The sequence below is a fragment of the Coffea arabica genome, chromosome 3e, assembly GCF_036785885.1.
Source record: "Coffea arabica cultivar ET-39 chromosome 3e, Coffea Arabica ET-39 HiFi, whole genome shotgun sequence".
In the NCBI taxonomy this organism is placed as follows: Eukaryota; Viridiplantae; Streptophyta; class Magnoliopsida; order Gentianales; family Rubiaceae; genus Coffea; species Coffea arabica.
This window is the reverse complement of record NC_092315.1, coordinates 10,004,497-10,030,986: the sequence shown is the minus strand read 5'-3', so window position 1 is coordinate 10,030,986 and position 26,490 is coordinate 10,004,497. Positions and strand designations below refer to the sequence as shown.

The following is a 26,490-nucleotide window of genomic DNA, read 5'->3' as shown; positions in this document are numbered from 1 at the left end:
TTGGATTTTAGGGACCATTGCAATATAATTTCACATCTCTAACATTGTGACCTTACACGGGTAATTGGATCACATACTCTGTAGTAACGATGCCCGGAGCAAATGTTGGGCACAAAAGAGTTCGTGTCGATCTAGTCATTAAACCCACAAAAGTATCCTATTTTAACAGTGGCATATATTAAAATCGGAGGAGGAGGAGGAGGAGGTTTGCAGAGGAATGAATCGCAAAAAGAAGGAACTCCATTTGATAAAGGATGTCTCGTTTTTGTTTTTGCACCCCTATAATACGCAACTCCAGAAACTTTGATAAGGGTGTAAGAATTGACCTTCAAAGGGGTTACACTATCCCATGGATATCTGAAGAACTTGAGGTTAACAGTCAAGGTAAAAATGGGATGAAATTATAAATTGCTCTGACAAGAAATTTTATATCGTAACATTAGTATTGCGAGTATAACTTTATAGCTAGTATATTGATATGAACAATGATTAGCTATCAAAATAAAATAATGACTTGTTTGTTTAGCTAATATTTACAAGAAAATTTCTCTGCTTTTTCAAGATTATGTTTCTTCAACATAATGAAATTATACAAATTCAACGAGGTAATTTGTTTTTCAATGTTTACAAAATTATATAAACACTACCGTGACTATTTTATTAAACAAATAAATACTTTCCTTTTTTTTCAACAAATGATAATATCAGTATATATATTAACACTTGAAGTACAAGAGTTAATTGCAAAAAGGAGCATTCACCCACTACTGTGACGGCCCCACTTCCCCCTAAGACGAACCAAAGGATTCGGCGGATCGCCTGCCAACTCTCGTCAGGACTACTAAATAGAAATGCACGAAAACCCTACAAAGCATTCAAAAGGACTTCGCGAAAATGAACTTTCGAAAACTAAGCAACTAAACTGAAAGATACAATAGAACTTTGATATAATATTCCAACGAAAATTGAAAACGAAACGAAAAAGCAAGTGCCACGTCACAATCCGGCTGGAAGTTGGACAGATTCGAGGCAGTAGCTGAACGAAATTTGGTTCAAAATTCCCTGTCAATCCAGCCAGCAATCCGGCCAATAACTAGCCAAATATACGGCCGGATTGTCAGAAATAATTTCTCACCAATTTTTTTTTTGTTTTCTCGTTCCAAGCCCACCCTTGTCCGATCTTTCCAACGGGTAAAAGTAAAGCTAATACAATCATAAAACATGCATTTATCATCAAATATATATACCACTATACACTTGCCAACATCTATACATTCGTGTCTTCAACAAATTACTTGAAGTACAAGTCAAAATATCTGCACGGATACGAATTACAATTAGGGTTTCAGTTACAGAGGAGTATAAACAAAAGAAGTCGTACAACTAGCTCAACTCTTTTCTTCCAAAAATCTTGGTTTCAAAACATGGAACCCTGTAAGGAAAACAAGGATAACGGAATGGGGTGAGTTTACGCTCAATAAGGTACCAAATGTATAAGCAATCAAATCATGGCATTTCACATTTAACCAATCAGATACACATACCAGATATAAAGTAAAGCAGTTAGACACTGTGATTTAATATAGAAAGGATACAAGTGGCTCTCAGGAGCCAGATTTCTATTTGCAGTATTTGATCCAAACTCGTTGACTCTCCGTCAATGTATAGGTAACAATCATGTTCGTAGACCCCATTTTACGCCAAATTCCGTCCATCAAACATACCCCACTACCAGGTCCGAACACCTCAACAGGAATAGGAATGGTAATACTCGAGTATACCGGAATCAAGAGTCTCAATACCCAAAGATTTCTAGAAACAGACTACCGTGGATCGTTATCTAATCGAACTGGCCCTTGCCGGCTCGACTCGAGTAACTAGTCACAGGTTTTGAGCCCAAAGGTCGCAGACTTATACAGAGAGCAGATACAAATAACAGATACAGAGAGCAAATACAGACTTATATAGTATGCAGGAAACAAAGTAAACAGATGAGAGAAACGAGAGTGATAAAGTACACTCTCATTTCATACAGAGTATACAGAAGTCACGGATAGCTAGATAAGCAACAAATTAGGGAAGTGGTACACTCACCAGTTCAAGTACAGGTACTTCAAAATTTTCACCCAAAGTGGCCTTAATCACCGTGAAACCCTAAGAATATCAAAGGTAAAAACAGTTAAAGTTTACATATCCAAAACCGAGTAAACAGGATGCACAAGTGAGGCTCGATTACTAGTCGAGTGCCTCTCCAAGTTATATACTACTACAAAAGAATAAAAATGCGATTTTTGAGCAAACGGATAACAATTGGTACGAGGGTTACAAACAACCCCAAACGCCCTCATTCTACCACAATGCAACTCCAACTTAAAGGAATCAAACGGTCTAGAAAATTGGACAGCATCTCCCCTTAATAAATTCCTTATTTTTCCATCCTACATTTCATCACTAATCCCAACTCCAATCAACCACAATTTCATAGATAAATCATAGACTATAAAACATATCTTTTAGTATAATAACCACAACTAAAGCTACATTTATTGGATTGAGACAAATTTTATGGTGTTTCAAAGCTAAGACATATACCTACATTTCTTATGAAAACCTCCAAAGCCAAATCATGCATTTTCACGGTCAAAAATCAAAATCTTAGAGAAAATAGAAAACTGTCCGCGGAACAAAGCTTGTAGGCAGTCAAGGGTATTTCAGTCATTTCATAGGCTACAGTACTCCTATTGAGCTGAAATTTTACAAGAAGATAGCTAACTCAATTACCTACAACTTTCATGTTTTGAGCAAGGCCTGATTCGGTCTCTATCCTAGACGAACATGCAGTGTAAAAATAGGGCAGATTGAAACCCTAAAACTGAAATTCTTGCACCCTAGCTGAAATTTCTTTAGGCAACCAGATCTAGCATACCAAAGCTTCATTTTACACCATATAAAGCTATCATTCTATGACCAACCATTACTTATCACATGAGGGCAGAAAATTTACCATAAAATTGAAAATTACCATAATACTGCTTTAAACCAAGAAATCTCCCACAAAACTACGTATTTAACAACTATCAACCCCTACTATACAATTATTGGAAGTAAATGAGGTGTTTCTTGACAAGTTACCTTAGAAACACTAGAAAGATGATAGATTAGTACTTCCCCCTCAAAAATCACTCCACCATCACCTCTAATCCTTCCTAGCAAAAAATTTTTATGGAGTAATTTGAGATACTAGTGGTTGAAACTCAAGATTTGGGCTAGAAATTGAAGTTGAAGATGAGGAACTCTCTTGGTTTTTCCTCTCCCTTTGTTCGGCCAAGCCAAGAAGAAATGAAGAGGGTTCCTGGTCAAAATTGGTTAAATAAAACATAAGATGGTCTTAAGTCAAAGTCCAACTTCCAATGATTTTGTAACAAATGGCACCTTAGGGTTTCATTCTCATACTTTGTCTACCAATGGTAATTTATCTAGCTCACCTCTAATTGTATTCTAGCACCTTGTAAAATAATATCGCTTGATACAAAACTCCAACAAATTGTCAAAAATATATCGCATTTACCGCACTAGTGGGTCCCACGTCAATAATACACTTCAAACTTATCATATACTAACTTAAACTAGGAAAATGATTTAAAAACTCTATTTACTTATAAAATATCTGGAAAATCAAAATAGTAGGGTATAGTGAAGAAAAATGCACGCGTGGAAATAAAATAAATAATATAAAATTTAAAAAATTTACGGGTTCTCACACTCTTTCCCCTTAAAGAAATTTCGTCCTCGAAATTTTCTTTTCAACGGGATCTCTCAAAATCTAAGGTAACCAACGGATCGTACCTTCTACGTCCTCAGACGAGTCAGGGACTTGATGGTGCTCTAGAGAATACATCCGAGCCGGTACCTTTGATCCAGTCCCTTCCTCTTCCGACTGTCCAGGGTTAGTCTTAGTTGGTTGTTGGGTCCCTTTTCCTTTACGCAATCGAACTGGGCAGTCAGCATTCCGATGATCAGCACTTCCACATCGCAGACACTTTCCTTTTTTCTTCCAACAATTCCCTTCCGTATGATTTGGCCCTTCGCAATATCCACAGGGACCACGAGTAGCAGAGACCGAACCTCCCGGTGAGACACTACTTGACACCCCCGGTTGTCATATTCTCCCGTTTTCCTTTCCAATCTTAGGTGGTGTACTTTTACCCTCTTGCTCGGAGCTACTCCCACGAAAGCCCCTTTTCTTGGTTTGGAAGTTTCTCACCTGTAACCTCGCATTTTCAACCCGCTGGGTTTTCTCCATAGCATCACTAAAGGCGCTAAGTTGGGCTACAACTAGGTCCTTCTGAATCTCAACATTTAGTCCCTGGACAAAACGCCTTATCCGCATTTGCTGGGTTACAATCAGTTTAGGCGCAAATTTAGATAACCGAGTAAATTGACTCTCATACTCGGCTACGGTTTGAGTTCCTTGTCGAAGCCGAATGAATTCATTTTCCTTCTTTTCTTGGATCAGAGGAGGGAAAAACCTGGCATTGAATTCCCTCTTGAAGTTCGCCCATGTCCTCGGGGTATGTTCTCTTTCCTATTTCATTCGAATTACGTTCCACCAAGAACGGGCGGCTCCCTCCAGTTGGAAGACAGCGAACGTGACCTGCCTCTCTTCGGTATAGTGTAAAGCCGCAAATATGTCTATCATTTTCTTCAACCACTTTTCGGCCACATCTGGATCGGGTCCTCCAAGGAATTTTGGTGGAGAGAACTTTAAAATCTTTCAAGGGCTCTATCCTCGCTCTCTACATTGTTACCAGGGTTTCCAGGTTGACGATTAGGGTTTTGGCCCTGATGTTCCACTACATGGGCTAGCAAATCGGTCATACACTGGATAACAGCGGCTACTTGGGCATTAGAGTCAATTCTAGGCTCAGGGTTTGGTTCAGGTGTGGGTTCCCGATTACCTCTTTTAGTCGAAAGTTGCTTACGTCCGCACCCACGACCACGTCCATGACGAGTTCCCTCCATTGGTCTAACCAATCTACGGTCGAAGCGTGAATGTAACATTAAAATAATGATATGCATGAATAAGTAGCAAGAGATACACACAGATCAAAAGGCATATATCTATCTAACACAACTTTATCAAACAATTCACACAGTAGCAGCCAGTTAGATACAAACAAAAGGGGTCCAAGAGGGTAACGGGGTCATCAAAAGTACTATATACCATCCAGGCCAAAGGTAAAAAAGTAATTAACGAAAAGTTTTTCCCCTCTAGGGCTCCGTCCATAATCTACGAAAATAACACAATTTATATCTTAATCGAGGTTAATCATACCTAATGACACCTGAACAAATCACACGAACTCCCATAGAATCACATTTCTATTTTGCCCAAGTCTCTTCTAACCTAGGCTCTCATCTCTTTAGTAGCCGGGTACAAGAATCCCAAATAAGATAATTCACAACTCGAGCCGGCCGATCCCAAGCGTAAATCATCCATATTAACGATTCCTACCCAACATACATATCTATCTTTCTCAAGTTCCATGATAAAGATTTTTACACTTATAACACGCACGGTTCATAACTTACCCTTAAGGAAAACACTTAATCCTTTAAACACATTCACAAAGCAGGACCATAACATCACTTGGCCCAAACTCACTCCGTGCAGAGACCACACGAAGCAGCTCTGATACCAACTGTGACGGACCAACTTCCCCCTATGGCGAACCAAAGGGTTCGGCGGACCGCCTGCCCAACTCTTGCCAAGACTACTGAACAGAAACGCACAAACACCCTACGAAGCATTCAAAAGGACTTCAAGAAAATGAACTTTCGAAAACCAAGCAACCAAACTTAAAGATACAATAGGACTTTGATATAATATTCCAACGAAAATTGAAAACGAAACGAAAGAGCAAGTGCCATGTCACAATCCAGCCGGAAGTTGCCGGATATCCGACCGGATTTGAGGCAATAGCTGAACGAAATTTTGTTCAAATTTCCTGTCAATCCGGCCAACAATCCGGCCAATAACTGGCCAGATATACGGCTGGATTCTCAGAAATGATTTCTCACCAAATTTTTTTTTGTTTTCTCGTTCCAAGCCCGCCCTTGTCCGATCTTTCTAACGGGTAAAAGTAAAGCTCATACAATCATAAAACATGCATTTATCATCAAATATATATACCACTATACACTTGCCAACATCTATACATTCGTGTCTTCAACAAATTACTTGAAGTACAAGTCAAAATATCCGCACGGATACGAATTACAATTAGGGTTTCAGTTACGGAGGAGTATAAACAAAAGAAGTCCTACAACTAGCTCAACACTTTTCTTCCAAAAATCTTGGTTTCAAAACATGGAACCCTGTAAGGAAAACAAGGATAACGGAACGGGGTGAGCTTACGGTCAATGAGGTACCAAACGTATAAGTAGTAAAATCATGGCATTTCACATTTAACCAATCAGATACAGATATCAGATATAAAGTAAAGCAATTAGACATTGTCATTTAATATAGGAAGGATACAGGTTGCTCTTAGGAGCCAGATTTTCATTTGCAGTACTTGATGCAAACTCGTTGACTCTCCGTCAACGTATAAAGAACAACCATGTCTGTAGACCCCATTTTACGCCAAATTTCGTCTACCAAACATACCCCTTACCGGGTCCGAACACCTCAACAGGAACAAGAATGGTAATACTCGAGTATACCAGAATCAAAAGTCTCAATACCCAAAAATTCCTAGAAACAGACTACCGTGGTTCATTATCCAATCGACCTAACCCTTGTCGGCGCGACTCGAGTAACTAGCCACAGGTTTTGAGCTCAAAGGTCACATACTTATACAGAGAACAGATACAAATAACAGATACAGAGAGCAAATACAGATTTATACATTATGCAGGAAACAAAGTAAACAGACGAGAGAAACAAGAGTGATAAAGTACACCCTCATTTCATACAGAGTATACAAAAGTCACGGATAGCCAGATAAGCGACAAATTAGGGAAGTGGTATACTCACCAATTCAAGTACATGTACTTCAAAATATTCACCCAAAGTGGCCTTAATCACCGTGAAACCCTAAGAATATCAAAGGTAAAGCAGTTGAAGTTTCCACATCCAAAACCGAGTAAACAGGATGCACAAGTGAGGCTCGATTACTAGTCGGGTGCCTCTCCAAGTTATATACTACTACAAAAGAATAAAAATGCGACTTTTGAGCAAACGGATAACAGTTGTTACGAGGGTTACAAACAACCCCAAACCCCCTCATTCTACCACAATGCAACTCCAACTTAAAGGAATCAAATGGCTTAGAAAATTAGACAGCATCTCCCCTTAAATTCCTTATTTTTCCATCATACATTTCATCACCAATCCCAACTCCAATCAACCACAATTTCACATACAAATCATAGACTATAAAACACACCTTTCAGTATAATAACCACAACTAAAGCTACATTGATTGGATTGAGACAAATCTTATGGCGTTTCGAAGCTAAAACATATACCTACATTTCTTATGAAGACCTCCAAAGCCAAATCATGCATTTTCATGGTCAAAAATCAAAATCTTAGAGAAAATAGAAAACTGTCCGCGAAACAAAGTTTGTGGGTAGGCAAGGGTATTTCGGTTGTTTCATAGGATACAGTGCTCCGATTGGGCTGCAATTTTACAGGAAGATAGCTAACTCAATTATATACAATTTCATGTTTTGAGCAAGGGCTGATTCGGTCTCTATCCTAGATGAACATGCAGTGCAAAAACAGGGTAGATTGAAACCCTAAAACTGAAATTCTTGCATCCTAGCTGAAATTTCTTTAGGCAACCAAATCTAGCATACCAAAGCTTCATTTTACACCATATAAAGCTATCATTCTATGACCAACCATTACTCATCACATGATGGCAGAAAAATCACCATAAAATTAAAAATTACCATAATACTACTTTAAACCAAGTAATCTCCCACAAAACTACGTATTTAACAACTATAAACCACTACTATACAATTATTAGAAGTAACTGAGGGGTTTCTTGACAAGTTACCTTAGAAACACTAGAAAGATGATAGCTTAGTACTTCCCCCTCAAAAATCACTCCACCAACACCTCTAATCCTTCCTAGCAAGAAGTTTTTATGGAGTAATTTGAGATACTAGTGGTTGAAACTCAAGATTTGGGCTAGAAATTGAAGTTGAAGATGAGGAACTCTCTTGGTTTTTCCTCTCCCTTTGTTTGGCCAAGCCAAGAAGAAATGAAAAGGGTTCTTGGTCAAAATTGGTTAAATAAAAGATAAGATGGTCTTAAGTCAAAGTCCAACTTCTAATGATTTTGTAACAAATAGCACCTTAGGGTTTCATTCTCATCCTTTGTCTACCAATGGTAATTTATCTAACTGACCTCTAATTGTATTCTAGCACCTTGTAAAATAATATCACTTGATACAAAACTCCAAGAAGTTGTCAAAAATATATCGCATTTACCGCACTAGCAGGTTCCACGTCAATAATACACTTCAAACTTATCATGAACTAACTTAAACTAGGAAAATGATTTAAAAACTCTATTCACTTATAAAATTTCTGGAAAATCAAAATAGTAGGGTATAATGCAGAAAAATGCACGCGAGGAAATAAAATAAATAATATAAAATTACGAAAATTTACGGGTCCTCACAACTCATCCTTCCTAGCTGCTTCTATTAGTCGAATTGGGAAATCATTTACCCATTCTATATCATAAACTAGTTATGTTGCAAAATGTGCTAGCATATGACTTGCTACATTAGCCATTCTAGATACAAAAAAAAACTGTGCACTGCTCGAACCCTCGTGTGTTAGGCTTGTGTAATAATAAATTCCTACTCAAAAAGATATAAACTCGAGGTTTCGAGTGAAAATTTGCTTCTTTTCAAGTGACAATTAATTGGGGGGAGTTTGGAAAATTGCAATTAAAAATAAATAATCAGTGCAAATTGAAAATAATTAAACTAAAATAGATTAAATTTAAATCAATGATAAATGAGCTCTAACCAAGGAAATAACTCCAGAAGCGGGTCAAATAACTGCTCATCGCTAAAAGAATTATTTCATTTATTGGTTAATAAATAGGTTATAGTTGCCAAACACGTGATGACAACTAGCCCTTCCTTAGTGTCTCAATAGTTAAGGTATACTTGTTAACTACTTCTCTAACCAAAAAATAACCTTAGGTACGTCGATAAAATTTAATTCTTTGATTGCATTAGAAACTAGAAAAGTCTTGTTCTAATCAATAAACACATTATCAGGGTTTATTTAAATTAAATCATATGTCTCCCGGACGTAAAGCCAATCACGCTAGTCACTACTAATTTAAAATAATTTAATAATTGTGAATTTAACTTTCTTAACTGTCAATAGTTTGTTAGGTTGAATTAAATATCAAACACCTTTGATATTCAAACAACTAATACCCATAAGCAACTAAACTAGAAAACATATGAATACTAACGAATAAAAGAAATTAATAAAAATAATTAGATCTCACAGTTGTTGATGACCCAAATTCACGTTATTTCTTGGCTAGAAAAGCAAAATTTAGTTGCACATCATCGGCATCAAGCAACACAATTTAATTGAATTAAATTGCATAAGCATCCAATAAAATAGAAAACGAGAGTAAAAGCAATGACAAAAAGGACAAGATCTTTGTTCTTTTCCTCCCGGCGAGTCTAGTCACCACCGTTCCCAAAAACTTCTCGTCTCCCAAGTCTCGTTTTTTGTCAAGTACTAAAAGTCAAATGGCCCTTCCCCTATTTTCTTGCTTTCAACAATAAAACTACTTCTAATTGAAAAAGGAAACACTCCCAAAAGATAACGCTAATTGCTTCCTAATTAAATCAAATCTCTAGAAGAAAAACTTTCTTAATCTCTAGTCGCTACTCTGCTCAAACTCCATTTTGGATTAGGAAACTCTTGCATGCAAATCCCGCATCTCCGCACTTGATAACCAACTTTGAGGAAAATCGTCCATTTTTAGCAACTTTCACTCCACCGCCCTACAATTAGCATCAAATACCAAATACAAGTAGAATTGAACAATTAAAATAGTATTTGACTAGAATAAAAGGGAAAAATAATCATGAATTGAATAACAATTTTGCACCCTATCAATTCCCCCCATACCTAGACCATACTTGTTCTCAAGTATGAGAAACAACAAATCAACAACTGAATCCCAACAATGGTTATCACTCAACTCGTCTATTGTCAAAATATCATCAAAGTATACATCAAGCATTGATAGCTAAGTTCCACGAAATAGCTCTTCGGTTAGCTTTTAAAACCAAGGACTTCTCCAATTCCTGACTAACTAATCTAAGAAGATAGAACATTTAACTAGCATTGATCAGCAAATGGCTCGACTATTAGCCAAAATCTCAACATTAAACCCATGGATCGACAGGCTAACATAATCAACTGCATACTTGCATAGTTTCTTTTTTTTTTTCTTTTTTTTCTTCATTTTTCAGGGACAAGATTTAGTCCTTAGCCATTCAAGTCTTTTGATGTAAATTCTGACATCTACCAAATGAAGGAATCCGGTTACTCAACTTTTCATCATTTAAGGGCCACATACTCATAGCCCCGGTTATTAGGTAGCGATAACCAGCGGAATATAGCGAACACTATTCACAAATTAGCAACAAAATAACATTAAAAATCACACAAGCTTGCATCATTTCCTCAAACATGGAGAACTAAGATTAATAATCGAACCAATTTACATGAAAAATACTAGAAAAATATGCACAATGCCTAGAAAAGCTAACCAAAAATTGCAAAAGTCACAAAATCTCAAATATTCACCAAGGAGCTATTCTTAGACTTACCCATATTACACTTGATACATTTTTAAAAATAAAACTTGGTAATAGAAAATTTGGAATCAACTAACCATTGTCGATCCCAAATATCCATAAAAATACTCACAAATGACAAAAAAAAATGAAAATAGCTAAAATGAACAGTACCAACTGTACTACAACTACCCCCTACACCTAAATCTGATATTGTTCCGAATGAAGAAATAAAGAAAGGAAAAGGAAGGGGACAACGAAACTTTCCTAAAGAAAGTGGAGAAGGACTCCAGACAGCTATAGATGAGGCGGGAATGGCAGCGTAAAACCCACATGATGGAAGTAAGCCGCAAAAGTCTAGGACATCTCGGACATGTGAAGTGCAAGATTAGTCAACCATTCATCCATATGGTGAACTTGTGCATGAAGGTATCGCCACTCAGCATCCCAAGAAGACGATGGAGAAGGTGCGGAGGTAGATGGTCCAGGCTTGCCATCGGCTACTCCTGAAGTAGAGGAGGTACTAGCACACACAGAAAGACGACGAACGGGTACATGAGTGGGCCCGAAAGAGTAAACTGTCACGCATCATCAACCGGTTCCACTACACCCATTTTCTCTTGACAAACCATATCTAAAGGGTCCATGTTACAAGCCAAATGTAAATCATGGTTATGGGGATCAAGAATGTCTAAATGAATAGCTAAATGTGTGATGTAAGACCCAAGAATCAAAGGTTTGTTTTTCTTAACCATAACCATCTTGAATTGGGAAACTAGCCAATAGGACAAATTAACCTTGATATTTTTAGTCATGCACCAAATAAAGAAAAATTTGGGTTTAGAAAAGGTCTCGGAACTATCTTTCCTACCTGAGTAATTATAGGCTAAAAAGTGCTGAATATAACAGGAACTCAGGTCCTTGAGATAACAGCTCTTTTGACCGGCTAGGATCATAACAATCACCATCAATAGAAACGTCCTTCCAAATCTCGGTGTGAAAGGAGAAAAATGGGTCGACATAATCACAAGCACTCTCAGCATATTCCCTAGAATTGGCATACTCACTATCAATAAACCCAAAGGCCAAATTAAACTCGGCAATGGAGAACTTAAACTCCCTACCTATCAATCAAAATCGAATCACATTTGAGGTTGTGACAGAATACCCCATGGATAGATCAAACTCAAAGGTGGCGTAAAACTCTCTAACCAATTCAACAAAAGTAGCACATCGTATTTCAGCATGAGAACGCTAGCCTATGGCAGTACATTTGTGCAACATTCTCAAAGATATTCAAAGAAACCATGATGGGAGGGTCAAGATGTTTACAAGGAATAATTCGCCACTCATAATAATTAGAGTATCTTTGCTTATCGATAGCTTTGGTGAGAGACAAATTAGCCCCAAAGTGGGAGAGTGAGGAGATATGGACCCCCTTGTCCCTACCTAAGCATGCCCATTTACCCGAAAAAGAAGGATGGTAGAAGGGTCAGTCATGGGTATAGTTGGTTGGGATGGGGGAGTGGTTTTAGTCGTAGGGGTGTTGGCCTTGGTGGTCTTTTTTTTCTTAGCCATTTAGATAACTGAATCCAAAAATAGCTATAAACAACAATTCAAACAAGGGCGAACTACAAGCCGCTAATGTATTCCAAACGACTAAAGATAGCCAAGCAATCTCAAATCAAAGTGTACAGTAAAGAGCCCAGAGATGTGACACTATTTAATAACAAAACTAGAAATGTAAGAACAATACCCCCTATCAATATCAACAATTAGAAATTGGCAAGTAAGTAGCGGCAATTTCAGCACAGTTTATAACCTCCAATCACCATTGAATCCCCATGGATGCAAAATAGTAGTGCAAGTTAGTGGTCATCATCAGAAAACAAGCAAATGTCAGGTAGTGCCAATCCAACAATTCGAGGAATACCCAATCAACAAATTAAATCAACCCCGCAAAAAGAAATTCTAATAAACTCTGAAGTAGCAACCCAACAATATTTAAAAGAGAAGGACAAGAATACCAAAAACTGGGTCAGTAGAAACAAGACAATAGAGAAAGTGCGAAGCGATGGCGGTTGCTTGCAGGGGATGGACGTTCATGGTGGTTCAAGCAGCAGTGAATGGCACAATAGCGAGCGACGGAAAAACTAGAGACGGGCGATGGCGAAACCAGTGACAGGCTTTGACGAACAGCGACGACAAAAACAGTAGCAAAGACAAACTAGCGAACTGCAACAGCAATGGACGGTGGGCGATGAACGGCGAGCAAGCAACATGTAGAGTTTTGGCCATGCAACTGAGGAAAAGAAAGAGCGAAATAAAGAAAGAAAAAAAGAAAGAAGAAAGAAAGAAAGAAGGAAAGGAAAAGAAATAGAAAAGGGAAAAGGCAAATGAAAGAAAAAAAAAAGGAAAGAAAAAAAAAAAGAAGAGAAAAAAAAATTCTTTTGGGTTCAATTTGTTTTTTTCCCCTTGCTAGGACAAGACGCGGGCACGTCTTATTGGTTGAAACTCTTTTGATGATAAAGTTGGCTAATTACGAGTTACAACATACCCTCAAAATGTGGGCACGTCATGTTGGTCCATAGTTTTCTGATGATGGAATTGGATATTTGTGTATTACCACGTACCTTTAAGGCATGGGCACGCCTTGTTGGGAGAAAGTCACCTAACCAATAAAACATTAAAAACGAAATTTAAAATACCAAATTTGAAAAACCTAAGATAAACATAGTGAAACACATAATATTAGTGAACAAACAATAAAGAAAGAATTTGATTGCCTCCCAATAAGCGTCTTACTTTAATGTCTTTGATTAGACATGGTCGAATATTGTTCAAGCAGCATAAGTGGGATCTTCAAGAATTATTATCTCCACCTTCTCCATTGAAACACTTTCATAATAGGGTTTAAAACAATGGCCATTAACCACAAATGTCTTAGCTATTTGCATACTTAGAATTTTCACTACACCATAGTGAAAAATATTAATCACAACAAATGGACTAGTAATAGGTTACAATTTTATCATTTATTTTATTATTAATTTTTCCTATTACCTGACCTGATATGGATTAATTATTAGATTCTATTCACTTTTGACAATTTGTATTTATTTCAGGGAGTGGATCGAAAATACTATAACAAATACCAATTTGGCAATCATCAGGAAGGAGCTCAAGTACAAAGTATCTAGGGGCATTTTTGGAACAGAAGGTGCAGCCCTTTTTGATAATTGGCCGAAGACGGCAAGAGAAAAACCCGAAAAGGCCGAAGTCTTCTTCTGGCAAGGGAGCCGCCGCACAGGAGATAAGCTTTAGAGTGGCTAGGTATTAGATAGAAAAAAAGCGCAGAGAACTAGCACTATTGTGATGGCTTAGCCTTTGACTTTTCTTTTTTGTTTAGCTCTTAGTAGTTTTCTTTTCATTCCTCGGATGTTACGAGCAATTAGGAGATTCAATCATTCTCTGTAACTTTCGTTTTCCATTCATTTGTTCGGCAATGGCCGCGACTGATGCTTCACTTTTGTGTGGGTTTTTCACATCAAATATGAATTAATTTCTTCACTCTAGTCAAGGAACAACGGAGGCTTTGGTTCGCCTAAAAATTGTAAGATCGATTTAATTTTATCTTTTTCTTTTATTTATTAATATTCACATATCCCTTGATTGCAGTATTTATGATTATTTAATTAATTGATTGTTTTGGATCTGGATAATTAGTTAACTTGATAATTTATTGTCAATTAGGGCATTAAATCTGTAATTGTTTAATTGCCCTGAATTGGTGACAACTGGCATGATTATATTTGTGTCAGGGGGATACGCGGGCTAATTTGAAATAACCCTGGTAGTGCGTTATTTGGTTAGAATAGGACTCCTCTAATAAGTAAGGCAATTGGGGAATTAAATCTTACGGGCGTACATGAGATTATTGCTCAATTAGAGTAGTGATTAATGGGCATACCTTGATCACCGACGCAGTAAGAATGGGTTGACTGGCATCGCTTGTTTGGCAGTTATAACCTATTTATTAATAAATAATTGAAATTGCCTTTGTATCGATAATCAATTAGGTGAACCATTACTGAAGTTATTTCTTGGCTAGAACCTTAGTTATCATCCATTCGATTTTAGTTTTTATTAGCTTCTTGGATTTTATTTGAATTTATTTGATTGTCACTTTCTACACAAAAATACCCCTCGGTTACTGTGGATTTGAAAAGAAACAGTTACACCCAGTCCCTGTGGATTCGACCCTGCTTACCACTATTGCAAAAATTAATTTTAGTTGAGCAGGTTTTTATTATTGCACAGGCTTGACAACCTGTCAACTAGTCCAACAAGAGCGTAACTTACTTAGAAAGAGCTTTAGACGAGATTGATAGAGAAGAACTCTTTGCCCAACTACAAATGATTTCCTTGCAACTTATTGGTCACGAAAAACCTTAATCTTCTCTTTATATAGTGTTGCATTCTCGTAAGTATCATTCCTCAACTCTTCCAATGCTTGTAATTGAAGTTTTCTGTGTACTCCAGCCTCATCAAGATCCATGTTGCATTTCTTGATCCCCCAATATGCTTTGTGCTCGAGCTCAACCGGTAAATGACACGGCTTCTCAAATACCAACCTATAGGGAGATATACCTATAGGAGTCTTATCGACTGTCCTATAAATCCAGAGTACATCGTTCAATCATGAACTCCAACCCTTCCTATCGGAGCGAACCATCTTCTTCAATATATATTTAATTTCCCTATTCGAAATCTCTGCTTGACCATTCGTTTAGGGGTGATAGGACGTAAATACCTTATGAGTCACTCCATATTTACGAAATACAGCCGCCATCATTTTATTGCAAAAGTGTTTTTCTCGATCACTTACTATAATTCGTGGTACCCTAAAATGAACAAAAATATGTGATTGATTGAAATCTACAACCACTTTAGAATCATTGGCTTGGGTGGCTTTTGTTTTTATCTACTTGGACACATAATCTACGGCCAACAAGATGTAAAGGAAACCAAAAGACGAAGGAAATGGACCCATAAAATCAATATCCCATGCATCAAAAATTTCACAAAAAATCATAAGGGTTTTTAGTATCTAATTTTTATGACAAATATTTCCTACCTTTGACATCTATCACATGACTTACAAAACAAGTATGTATCTTTGAAAATTGTGGGCCAATAAAAATCGCTTTCCAATACTTTACGAACTGTTCTTTGTGGTCTAAAATGGTGTCCACATGCATAAGAGTGATAAAATATTAAAATAGAATTAAATTCACTCTTACTCACACATCTGCGTGGTACTTGATCTGCACATTGCCACTATAAATAGGGGTCATCCCATAAGTAATACTCAGCATCACATTTGAGCTTTTCTCATTTTGTTTTTGACCAATGTGCAAGCAATTGATTAGTGGTCAAGAAATGAATAATATCCGCATACCAAGGAAGAGAGGGATTAACAGAAAATAGTTGCTCATTAGGAAAAGTTTTCCTCAATATAAAATCATACTTGACAATCGACAATCGACTCAAATGATCGGCAACTAAATTCTCTTCTCCCTTTTTATCACGAATTTTCAAATTGAACTCATATAAAAGCAAAATCCATCTTATCAACCTTGGTTTAGCATTCTTCTTAGTCATCAAGTACCGTAGCGCTGCATAGTCAGAATACACAATCACTTTATCTTCTAATAAATAAGAATGAAATTTTTCTAAGGCAAAAATAACTACTAAAGCTCATTTTCTGTGATTGTATAATTGAGTTAAGTTCCATTCAAAGCCTTAGATGCATAATAGATCGCATGTTATATGAGCAATTTATGATGGATAATGCCATGCATTGTTGTTCTTTCTGTCATGTGAAAATGGATGAAATATACATAGCTGGTGAATTAAGTAGATTGTATCGATTTTGATATGTAAGTACGACTTTCTGATTGGTTGCTCATTTTTTGTCTTCTAGGACAAATCTCCCAAAATAAGTTTATATGGTGTTTCATTGTTGAATCACGAACATTCCTATAGTAAAAATTTTAGTCTTAAATCAGGTTGAACTAATTATATGGAGGGAAAATTTTAGATGCTAAGTGACTGATTCCCTCCTCATTTTGTCATGTACTGTCCCAAAAAAAAAAGGCTTAAGTGGCTAATTAGTTTGTTAATAAAGACCGTATAAGATCACTTCCAAAAGTAAGTTGCTGCATTATCTCTTTGTCGAGTTTTTATCATGAACATTTTTTGGGGAAAATTAATCTTCAATTAGCTTGGACTACATTGTCTTAAATTAGTTAAGTTTTTGCAGTAGAAAAAAGAAATATGCTGTAGTATAAATTCAATTATCTCGTAATTAGATTACTTTTTTCGATGCCTTTATCTGTTTACCACTAATTGAAATCCACCGTGAATGTTGAACAGCTAAGATGGGAACTGTGCTCAGGACATTATTGTGCGTTAATGTTTTTTTTAGTTGCTGTGTGATAGATGAATTTCTATAACTGTATAGGGTTGATCGAAATAATAATTCACTTGGAGTACTCCAGGGTCAAACATGTAGGAATGAGTTATTTTTTTCTACTTTAATTACTCTAATAAAAATAATAAAATTTAAATTTAGAGGGTTTTTAATCACTAATTAAGAAATTAAATAAATAATCAAATCAAATAAGATATGGGTGAGAAAACAATTAGCAAAAGACTAGAGCTTCAACAAACTTAGTTAGTTTTTCAGCTGTATATTGAGAATATTTTCATTAGTTGCATTTTTCACATGCGTGATTTCTTTCAAATTATATATTTCTAATACTCAATATTCATTCTATATATTATATAATAAACTCCAATTCTTAGAAACTTTTAACTACAACCATAGTTGTTAGAATCGCGATCTACAATCCTACGATACGGATCATGGCTAACGATCCAAATTGTAAGTAGGATAAAAAATTAGCATTGAATTAACAAGATCAATAGGATCGTGATCCAGATCATACAATCCTATGACCCTACTATTTTTCAAACAATTAAGTAACAATTTTAGTATTTTGGCCATATCTTTGTGTAAAAAACTCGAAATTGAGTGTCGTTTATTGCATAGTAAACTATATTCAGACAGTTTTAATCCATGTAAATAACTCACCCCAATTTTAAAACCTAGAAAATTTGATTAATCTTTAAATTTGACTCATATATTTAACTAAAGTGAATAGATGATCTTTGCTATAGGTTATTACATGGAGCTAGTGTTTTGTGTCTTTATTATAATAAATTAGTATGGTTTAGAGTCTTCAGAAATGAATTAATACTTTTGCTAATTCTAAGTGGATAAGTGGTGGGTTATAAATTTGAACCCAAAATACATGTTTTTTAGCACAAAATTCTTCCCTCAAAATTTTCTTTAATTATTTGTTTATTGTATTATACCATTTTTTCTATCAATTAAAATATATTTGAAACATTTTATTATATATGTAATATTTAATTATCATATTATATAAAAAATGATGTAATAATCAATCACTAAATCATAGTTAACTAAATGTATTGTGTTTAACTATTTTATTAATAAGATGATTTATACACATATAAGGTCAACTTTTCCATGTATATTGTTCCATAATTGAATTTGGATTTACAACAAGAAAGAACAAGTTGTCTAGTTTAATCAAAATACATTTTGAATATATTATAAGTAGTCCCAAATTTCTAGATATTTTTCAAATTGTCCCAAATACTTTATATAGCACAATTATAACCTTAATTAACAATATAATTATATTGATTGCACATGAATTACATTATTTGTTACTACATTTATGAATTGCAAACTTAAAAATTATAAATATGACAATTTATTATATTGATTGCACATGAATATTTTCATTAGTTTCATTTTCTCATACATGATTTCTTTCGAATTATATGCTTCTAATACTCAATATTCATTCTATATATTATATAATATACTCCAATTCTTAGAAACTTTTGACTACAACACTTAAATCAGAATTTAGGACGCGTGTTTTATCCCCTCCAAGAATTTTATTTTTCCCGCAACATCCTTCCGTCAAAATTCAAACTTGTTAGAGGCTGAGGGATATATACATAGAAAGGCTGGTCCTCTCTTGTCTCTGTCAATTGAGAAGCACGCATCTGTTCTTCTCTCAAAGGCCAACATTGGTGATTTTTAGTCCAAAAATAAAAGAACAGATGCAGGAATTGCTAAACGGGAAGAAGACCTCTGAGGAATTGCTAAAAAAGAAGACCCGCCTCCTATCTATCTCCTATGAATTGCTAAACGTGAAGGAGCTTAGGTTTTATTGCTGTCAAAAAATTTGAGAACAACTTCAATGCTTCATCCATTTGCTTCAAATACTGTTAGATCTATATTTTGGTGCCATTTTGTAAGTCTTCATACCCTTCTTGTGTGATTTTATTACCATTATTTGTGTTAGATTTCTAGGATTGCATTATTTTCCTCACAATTTTAGGAAAATTGAGTTCCAACCATCCTTCTGGACCCTGTGAAGCTAACTTATGTGGGTTATGTGTTTAATATCAAAGATTTCATTTTTCGTTTGGTTGAGGTTTAAGCTAACAACCTCTGACTTTTGCATCTTGTTTCCTGGTCGGTTGAGGTTAACTTCTCTGCTTTTCGTAGTTGGTTTTAGCCCCTATTTCATATGCCATCAGTAAAATTTCTCCATATAATGTAATCTTCCCTTTTTGTGCAGCTTAATCAAGTTAGATTTAAAGAGCAGTAGTGCTGATATGGAGCCAAATCAAGGCAGTTCTATTGAATGCCGTCTGATCTGAATTTTCCTACAAGTGTATATAACAGGTCGGCGTCTGTGTACATACTTAGTGTTGGAGGCAAGAGGACTTGGGGGAGATTTCAGGATTCATAGAATCATAATACCAGCTTGCAATTTACTAAAGTTGAAGTTGCAGTTCCATTGTACAAGGAATTTCTGCAGTCGAACTAAACTTGGTCTATTCCAACATGGGCCATTTGGGTTTAGGTGCTTTTTGTGCACTGATTGTAAAACCTGATTTCAGGTATTAATATTTTGTTTCTTTTGGATATATTCTCACTAATTTCAAGTATTATTATGTTCTGCAATTTTTGATCTTCTCAATATGTAAAGTTGTGTAAGGAGGACTTTGCATATACAAGGACTTCAAATCCACTTTTCCAAACAGTTTTCCCAATACGCTTTGTTGAACATCTTAGCCAGATTGGAATCAGCAAAATTATAGGGGAAGAAGATGAAATAAAGCTCGTAGAGTACATTTTGCAGCATGGGAAATCTTTGAAAAAGATGACTCTGTATACAGTTATAGAATGATAGGTGTCGAACCTATGCAATAATAATTATCTACTCAAGAAAAATACAAATTTGTATATAGCGGTGAGCAGGGTCGCATCCATAGGGATTGGGGATAATTCATTTCTTCCAGAGTCCGAAGTATGGGGGGTTTTGGAAAATATAAAATAACTAATTAACCAACTAATGAAACAACTAATAGAAATAAACAGGAATTAATCAATAACTAATACAACTCTAGCCAAAGATGCAACTTTTCAAACACGGTCCATTCAATTAATCATCGATACAAAGATAATTCAATTACTAATTAATAGATTGGTTATAGTTGTCATACACGCGATAAACAACCAAACTTTCCTTACTTTTTCGATAGTCAAGGTACGACCATTAACTATTTCTCTAACCAAGAAATAACCCTAGGTACGACTATAGGATTTAATTTCTCGATTGCAATAAGAATTAGACAAGCTCAATCCAAACTAACAAACATGCTACGAGGGTTCGTTTAAGTTAAATCATACATTTCCCTAACATGAAACCAATTGAACAATTACGGATTCAATCAATTAATCTGGCAGTAGATTATTAGGTTAATTCGAATATCGGTCCATTGACATTCAAATAACATAACAAGCATAAGAAGTTAAATCAGAAAATGCACAAATACCAATGAATAAAAGAAATAAGTAAAATAATTCGATCTCACAGATGTTTGGAACCGAGTCCTCAAATTGACATTCGACTAGAAAACGGAAATTTAGCTTCACATCGTCAGGGGAGATCCACAGGACTCCATCGATAACCATTCGTTTTTCCCTAAAGACTCACTAAAGAAGAGACCAGTGGCCAGTCTCCTTTTTCTTGTTCCCTCCAAGGTAGGAATCACCGGGATTCCGGCCTTTTTTCTCTCTTTATTTCCTAATTGAAGTCTACTACTTTGGCCGTCCATTGGCCAACTAAAAATAGAATTCTAATTGCAAAAGGAAACTTCTCCAACTAATGCTAATTGTTCCCTAATAAGACATCTAATGAAAAGTTGTAGTTTCCTAATTTTCATCCAATACTCCACCTAAACTCCATCTTGAATTGGAAAACTCTTGAAAAATCATCTCTTTTATTACTTTTTGCTCCACCTTCCTACAATTGACACAAAGTGCCAAATATAAGTAGAATCAATCAATTAATACAATATTTGATTATATAAACGAGGAAAATAATCATAGAATTAATGACAAAAATGCAACCTATCATAGAACCTTTGAAGTCTTCATCAAAAGGTTGAAACAGCATATTGTCATTCAAAAAATGTTCCATGGATTGCCGATAGAGTTCCAAGATAACTGGACTGAATTAAGGAATCGGAAATACTGAGGTGACAAATATGCGTCCATACGACTAGTTTAACTCTCTCTCTCTCTCTCTCTCTCTCTCTCTCTCTCTCTCTCTGTTATATTTTTTTTTTCTGCTTCTCCTTTTTGTGGTGTTCTCTCGATGAAATCTTCTTCTGTAATGACTTATTGAAGTTGCGATTTCTAGGATGGTTAATGAGCTAAAAAAAATTTGGATTGCCAATTGATTTCAAGCACTTCCTATTGTATGGCTCAAGATGTTGAAAGAGCTGGATGTTGATGTATTATTGTGCTAGCAATTATTTTTAGCTAACCAAAGCTTTTGTATGTTTTCTATTGAATGTTTATCAAAGTAGCAAAAGGGAGTTTGTTGGCACCAAGTGATATTCCAAAAACCTATCAAATACCAGGGCTTATGAGTTTAAATTTAATGAGCAGGTACGTTGGTCTTGATTCATTAAAAAATTTTTTTTGCCAAACAATTTGATACTTATAAGAACCTAGAAAATGTACAACAGACACATGAGAAGCCAAATTGAAGCTATTTGCAGCTAAATTTTCTAATAAAACCACCCAGTAATTTGCTCAGAGAATTAAGATTACCATGCTAAAATGGGATTAAGAAATGTTTATAATAGCATTGGAGAGGAACATTTTCCCACCAAACAGTTAGGCAATAATCAATTATCGCTTATTAGAGAGGATACTTTCCTGGCCAAAAATGTTTTACTGGTACACGGGTCCTTGCTAATTCTATACTATTGGTGAGGATGCGCTATTTTTCCTAGCAAAACACCTTGACTATTTGCAAGGAACTACTGGTTTTTGTGGGGAGTTTTTAACTTTAGTTGGTGAGGAAAGCTTTTCTTGCCATAGTATTTGAGCTATTAGCGAGGAGGTCAACCCTTGCTATTGATCTGTTTCATTAGCAAGAAAAGCAGCAGCATCCTCGCTAATAACTTTTAGCGATGAGCATCTAGCAAGAAATTTGGCGAGGAAGCATTTTTCTCGCTGAAATTAATTAGCAAGGAAGTCAAAACTTTTGGAGTGGACTTTTGCTCCTCGCCAAATCCCTTTTTCGTTGCAGTGATATAGTATCCCTCTTTATATCTATCTTTACTAGATATAGACTTGTTCAAAGTTGATGGGTTCTTTTAATTTACATTTGGACACGCAAAAAAAAAAAAAAAAAAAAAAACTTCAAAGGAAGCTTGGTACTAGAAGAAACTATCCGTTGCTGGTCCACAATAATTAAAAAAAAAAAACATGAAAGCTTACAAAACACGCATACGTTATAGTTCTTATAACAAATCAATTAATTAAGAAGTCTTAGATATGAAATGTCAACAATACTAACTTGGTCCCCATATTAAAGTCAGATGAAATGTCAAATATGAAAAAAAAAGCAACTCATAAACTTGGACGAAGCGAGTTAAACTATCAGACTGATTTCTAAGCAAAACCCGAAATTGTAGAAGTCTTGTTAGGTAATGTTAGAGCTGGTTTTAACGATTCATAAGGTTTATGAACTAAGTGATAAGAAGGAATAAATTCTACTAGACCTAATAAATGTCTAGTTCAAATTAATAGCAAACCAATTACTAGACGCCTTGGTAACCGTTAAAATCAATCATTGAGATTTAATATGAGGGGTTACAAAACTCATGCTTACGAAATAAATGCAATGTAATTAATAATAATCCACTAGGAGGTGAACAAGTAAGGGAATTTTGGTGTCGGTTAGCTTTGAGAATTAGCTACTATAATTTATTGAATTGGGAGACAAATTAACATGTGGAGTTATTAATAAGTGATAGTATTAAATATTTTTAAAATTTAAAGTATAGTTCGTAAAGTATAATGTATCAAGAATTTATTACGTATTTTTATAGTTTAGTTGAAAAGTATGAATATTTTTGAAATATATGAACTACACAAGCTTTTGTTGTGTTATACTTTTAAATGTGTATTGTACAAGTGTAATAGAAGCCTTTACTAACTAGGAAAATTCGTATAAATGAAGCATTTCCACCAAAAAAAAAAATCTTGAACGAAGATAAAGGGGAAAAAAAAACAACATTCAGATCTCCAAATGGCATTCAATTCAAAATCTTGATGGCATCCAAAATATCCATTTTTGAGGGACTTTGTTTCCTTTCTCAGGAGCAGGATTGGGTACGTTTCACTCCGTCGATGCTGAATTCTTTCACATTGTAATGGCATGGCACGATGAAGAAGCACATATATACATATTGAACATTCTGCACGTCTTATATCAATCACACTAATTCTAGCAGGTCCAAGGTACAGAAGTTTATGATGTAACTGAGATAGAGATCATCAATTGCAGTAGATTTATTTATTCAACATGACAACAACATAAGAAGAGCACTCGAACTGAGTACTCATTACATGCTTCCCCTGTTGATTCTACACCAATTCAAAGAGAAGCCGCATAAATCTTTTACACACATAGGAAATCAACCATTAAAAGCAAACACAACATAACATATTAAGGTAATAATATAGGTGTCACGGATCCTGTGTCACGCCCTTATTTATTTAGCATTAATTTTTGACCTCATCTCCGGATGTAGCTTCAGTAGGTTAACAGCATCTTTGGCAATGTCCATGGTACCAGTAGCAGCAACCATGTCTGCAACGATCTGCGGTTACGGTATCCTCATCTCCAGATGTGGCTTCAGGGGTCTCCTCGGCAGTTCGACAGCATCTTTGGCAGTGTCCATGGTACCACTGGCAGCAACCATGTCTGCAACGATCTTTGCCTGAACTGGCATCGTGGACACCAGTGGTTTTCACGCTCTTCTGATCTGTTTCAAGACACAAGGAGACATAAATATTTGGAGCTTTATCTTAAGCTGCGAACGTTAGGTGACCGGCTAGGCTGAAAATTTGCTAGATATATGCAAAGAAAAGAATACTATGGATTAAACAAAACAGTCCAGGCATATAAGATGGTGCGACTTGGATATGAATTGTTTTGCTTTAAATTATAATTAGAAGCATTTAATTTGGTTTTCGACGTTAGTTTAACCTTTGGTGCGACACTATGGAACGTGTATCCTTACAGCAATACTATAAGGATGCATGAAAAATCAGATGTGCCACTAACCACTGATAGAAGCAACCCAAATTTACTTTTGCTAAACAATGAAAAGGATATTAGCACATTAATATGACTTGCTTGATAATATACAAATAGCCTTCCATAAAAATTCACATCCCAATAATGAGTCTCCAAATCTCCATTCATTTAAGTATTTAGGTGCAGCCAAAAAAAAAAAGGAAGCAAGGAAAAAAAAAGGGACTAGGCACCTGCAGCTGTTGCATCAGAGGAAATGAGGAGCACAAGTGCAAAGAGAACACCAATAAGAAAGAGCAAATTTTTTGAAGATGCCATTTGATCACAATCTCACTCAAAATGTAAATAATGTGCTAAATTATTGATATCGAGTGATAAGTGCATTGAGTTGGTGCCCTATTTATAGGAACTAGGAGGGGAACGCCACGCCCCGCGTGGAATGAGTATTTTAGGGTTAATTTCAAAAACCTCCCTTGAGGGTTTTCATAATTTCACTAGCACCCTTGTTATATGCAATAATACAATGAGCTCCCTTCTGATGTTGATGGGACCTAATGTCAATATCATCAGGGGCAAATTGACCATAATGCCCTCACTAAAATAGCTTTTTTAAACATTATCTTAGAAGCGCAATATAACCTTCCAATCCTACCAAGATACCATCAAAACCTGGTGCCAAAATTTAACAACTTTGCTAAAAGTAATTTCTCTGTTGGTTGGTGAGCCTTGGAGAAGAGCTTTAGGAGCTGAACTTTAAGCTCCGAAAATCTTTAATTGGGTGAAGGAAGATTGCTGCCAAAAGTGCGTTATCAGCTATATACCTTGACATCTATGAAAGGTAAAAGGTGGAAAATTTTTTAATTTAATGGTATGGTACCATGAATAAACTCGTCAAGTTGATAAGATGAACATTCTGGCCATAAGATATGTTTAAATGTAGCCAGTAGACATGACGAGTCATTTGAGGTCCACACCATGAATATCTTGATGTTATATGAGCAATTTATGATGGATAATGCCATGCATTATTGTTCTTTCTATAATGTGAAAATGGATGAAATATACATAGCTGGTGAATTAATTAGACTGAATGGATTTTGATATGTGAGTACGACTTTCTGTTTGGTTGCTCATTTTTTATCTTCTAGGACAATCTCCCAAAATAAGTTTCTATGGTGTTTCATTGTTGAATCACGAACATTCCTATAGTAAAAATTTAGTCTTAAATCAGGTTGAACTAATTATATGGAGGGAAAATTTTTGATGCTAAGCGACTGATTCACTCCTCATTTTGTCATGTGTAGTCCCAAAAGGAAAAAAAAGGCTTAAGTGGCTAATATATGGAGGGAACCTATGTACATTTTGTCACTCCTCATTGGTTTGTTAATAAAGACCGTATAAGATCATCTCCAAAAGTAAGCTGTTGTATTATCTCTTTGTTGAGTTTTTATCATGAACATTTTTTAGGGAAAATTAATCTTCAATTAGCTTGGACTACATTGTCGTAAATTAGTTAAGTTTTTGCGGTAGAAAAAAGAAATATGTTGTAGTATAAATTCACTTATCTAGTTGGATTACTTTTTTCGATGCCTTTATTTGTTGACCACTAATTGAAATCCACCGTGAATGATGAACAGCTAAGATGGAAACTGTTTCTGCTCATGACATTGTTGTGCATTAAATTTTTTTAGTTGCTGTGTGATCGATGAATTTCTATAACTGTACAGGGTCGATCGTAATAATAATTCCCTTGAAGTACTGTAGGGTCGAACCTGCAGCAGTGAGTTAATTTTTCATACTTTAATTCCTCTAATAAAAATAGC

At 35.6% G+C, this 26,490-nt stretch overlaps 1 protein-coding gene across 3 annotated transcripts in view; it reads right to left on the bottom strand.

Annotated features, from left to right (window-relative positions):
- LOC113737325 (uncharacterized) overlaps positions 1–25,033 on the bottom strand; it is a 47,951-nt gene extending 22,918 nt beyond the window's left edge. For 2 of the 3 annotated variants that reach the window (XM_072084707.1, XM_072084708.1), the window contains exon 1: positions 24,901–25,033. In XM_072084707.1, the coding sequence (XP_071940808.1) occupies positions 24,901–24,985 (85 nt within the window). In that variant the 5' untranslated portion in view covers positions 24,986–25,033. Of the gene's footprint in view, positions 1–23,895; positions 24,396–24,900 lie in introns of those variants that run through there. The other variant, XR_003451670.2, reaches the window with a different exon arrangement.
- Positions 25,034–26,490: the final 1,457 nt, after the last annotated feature.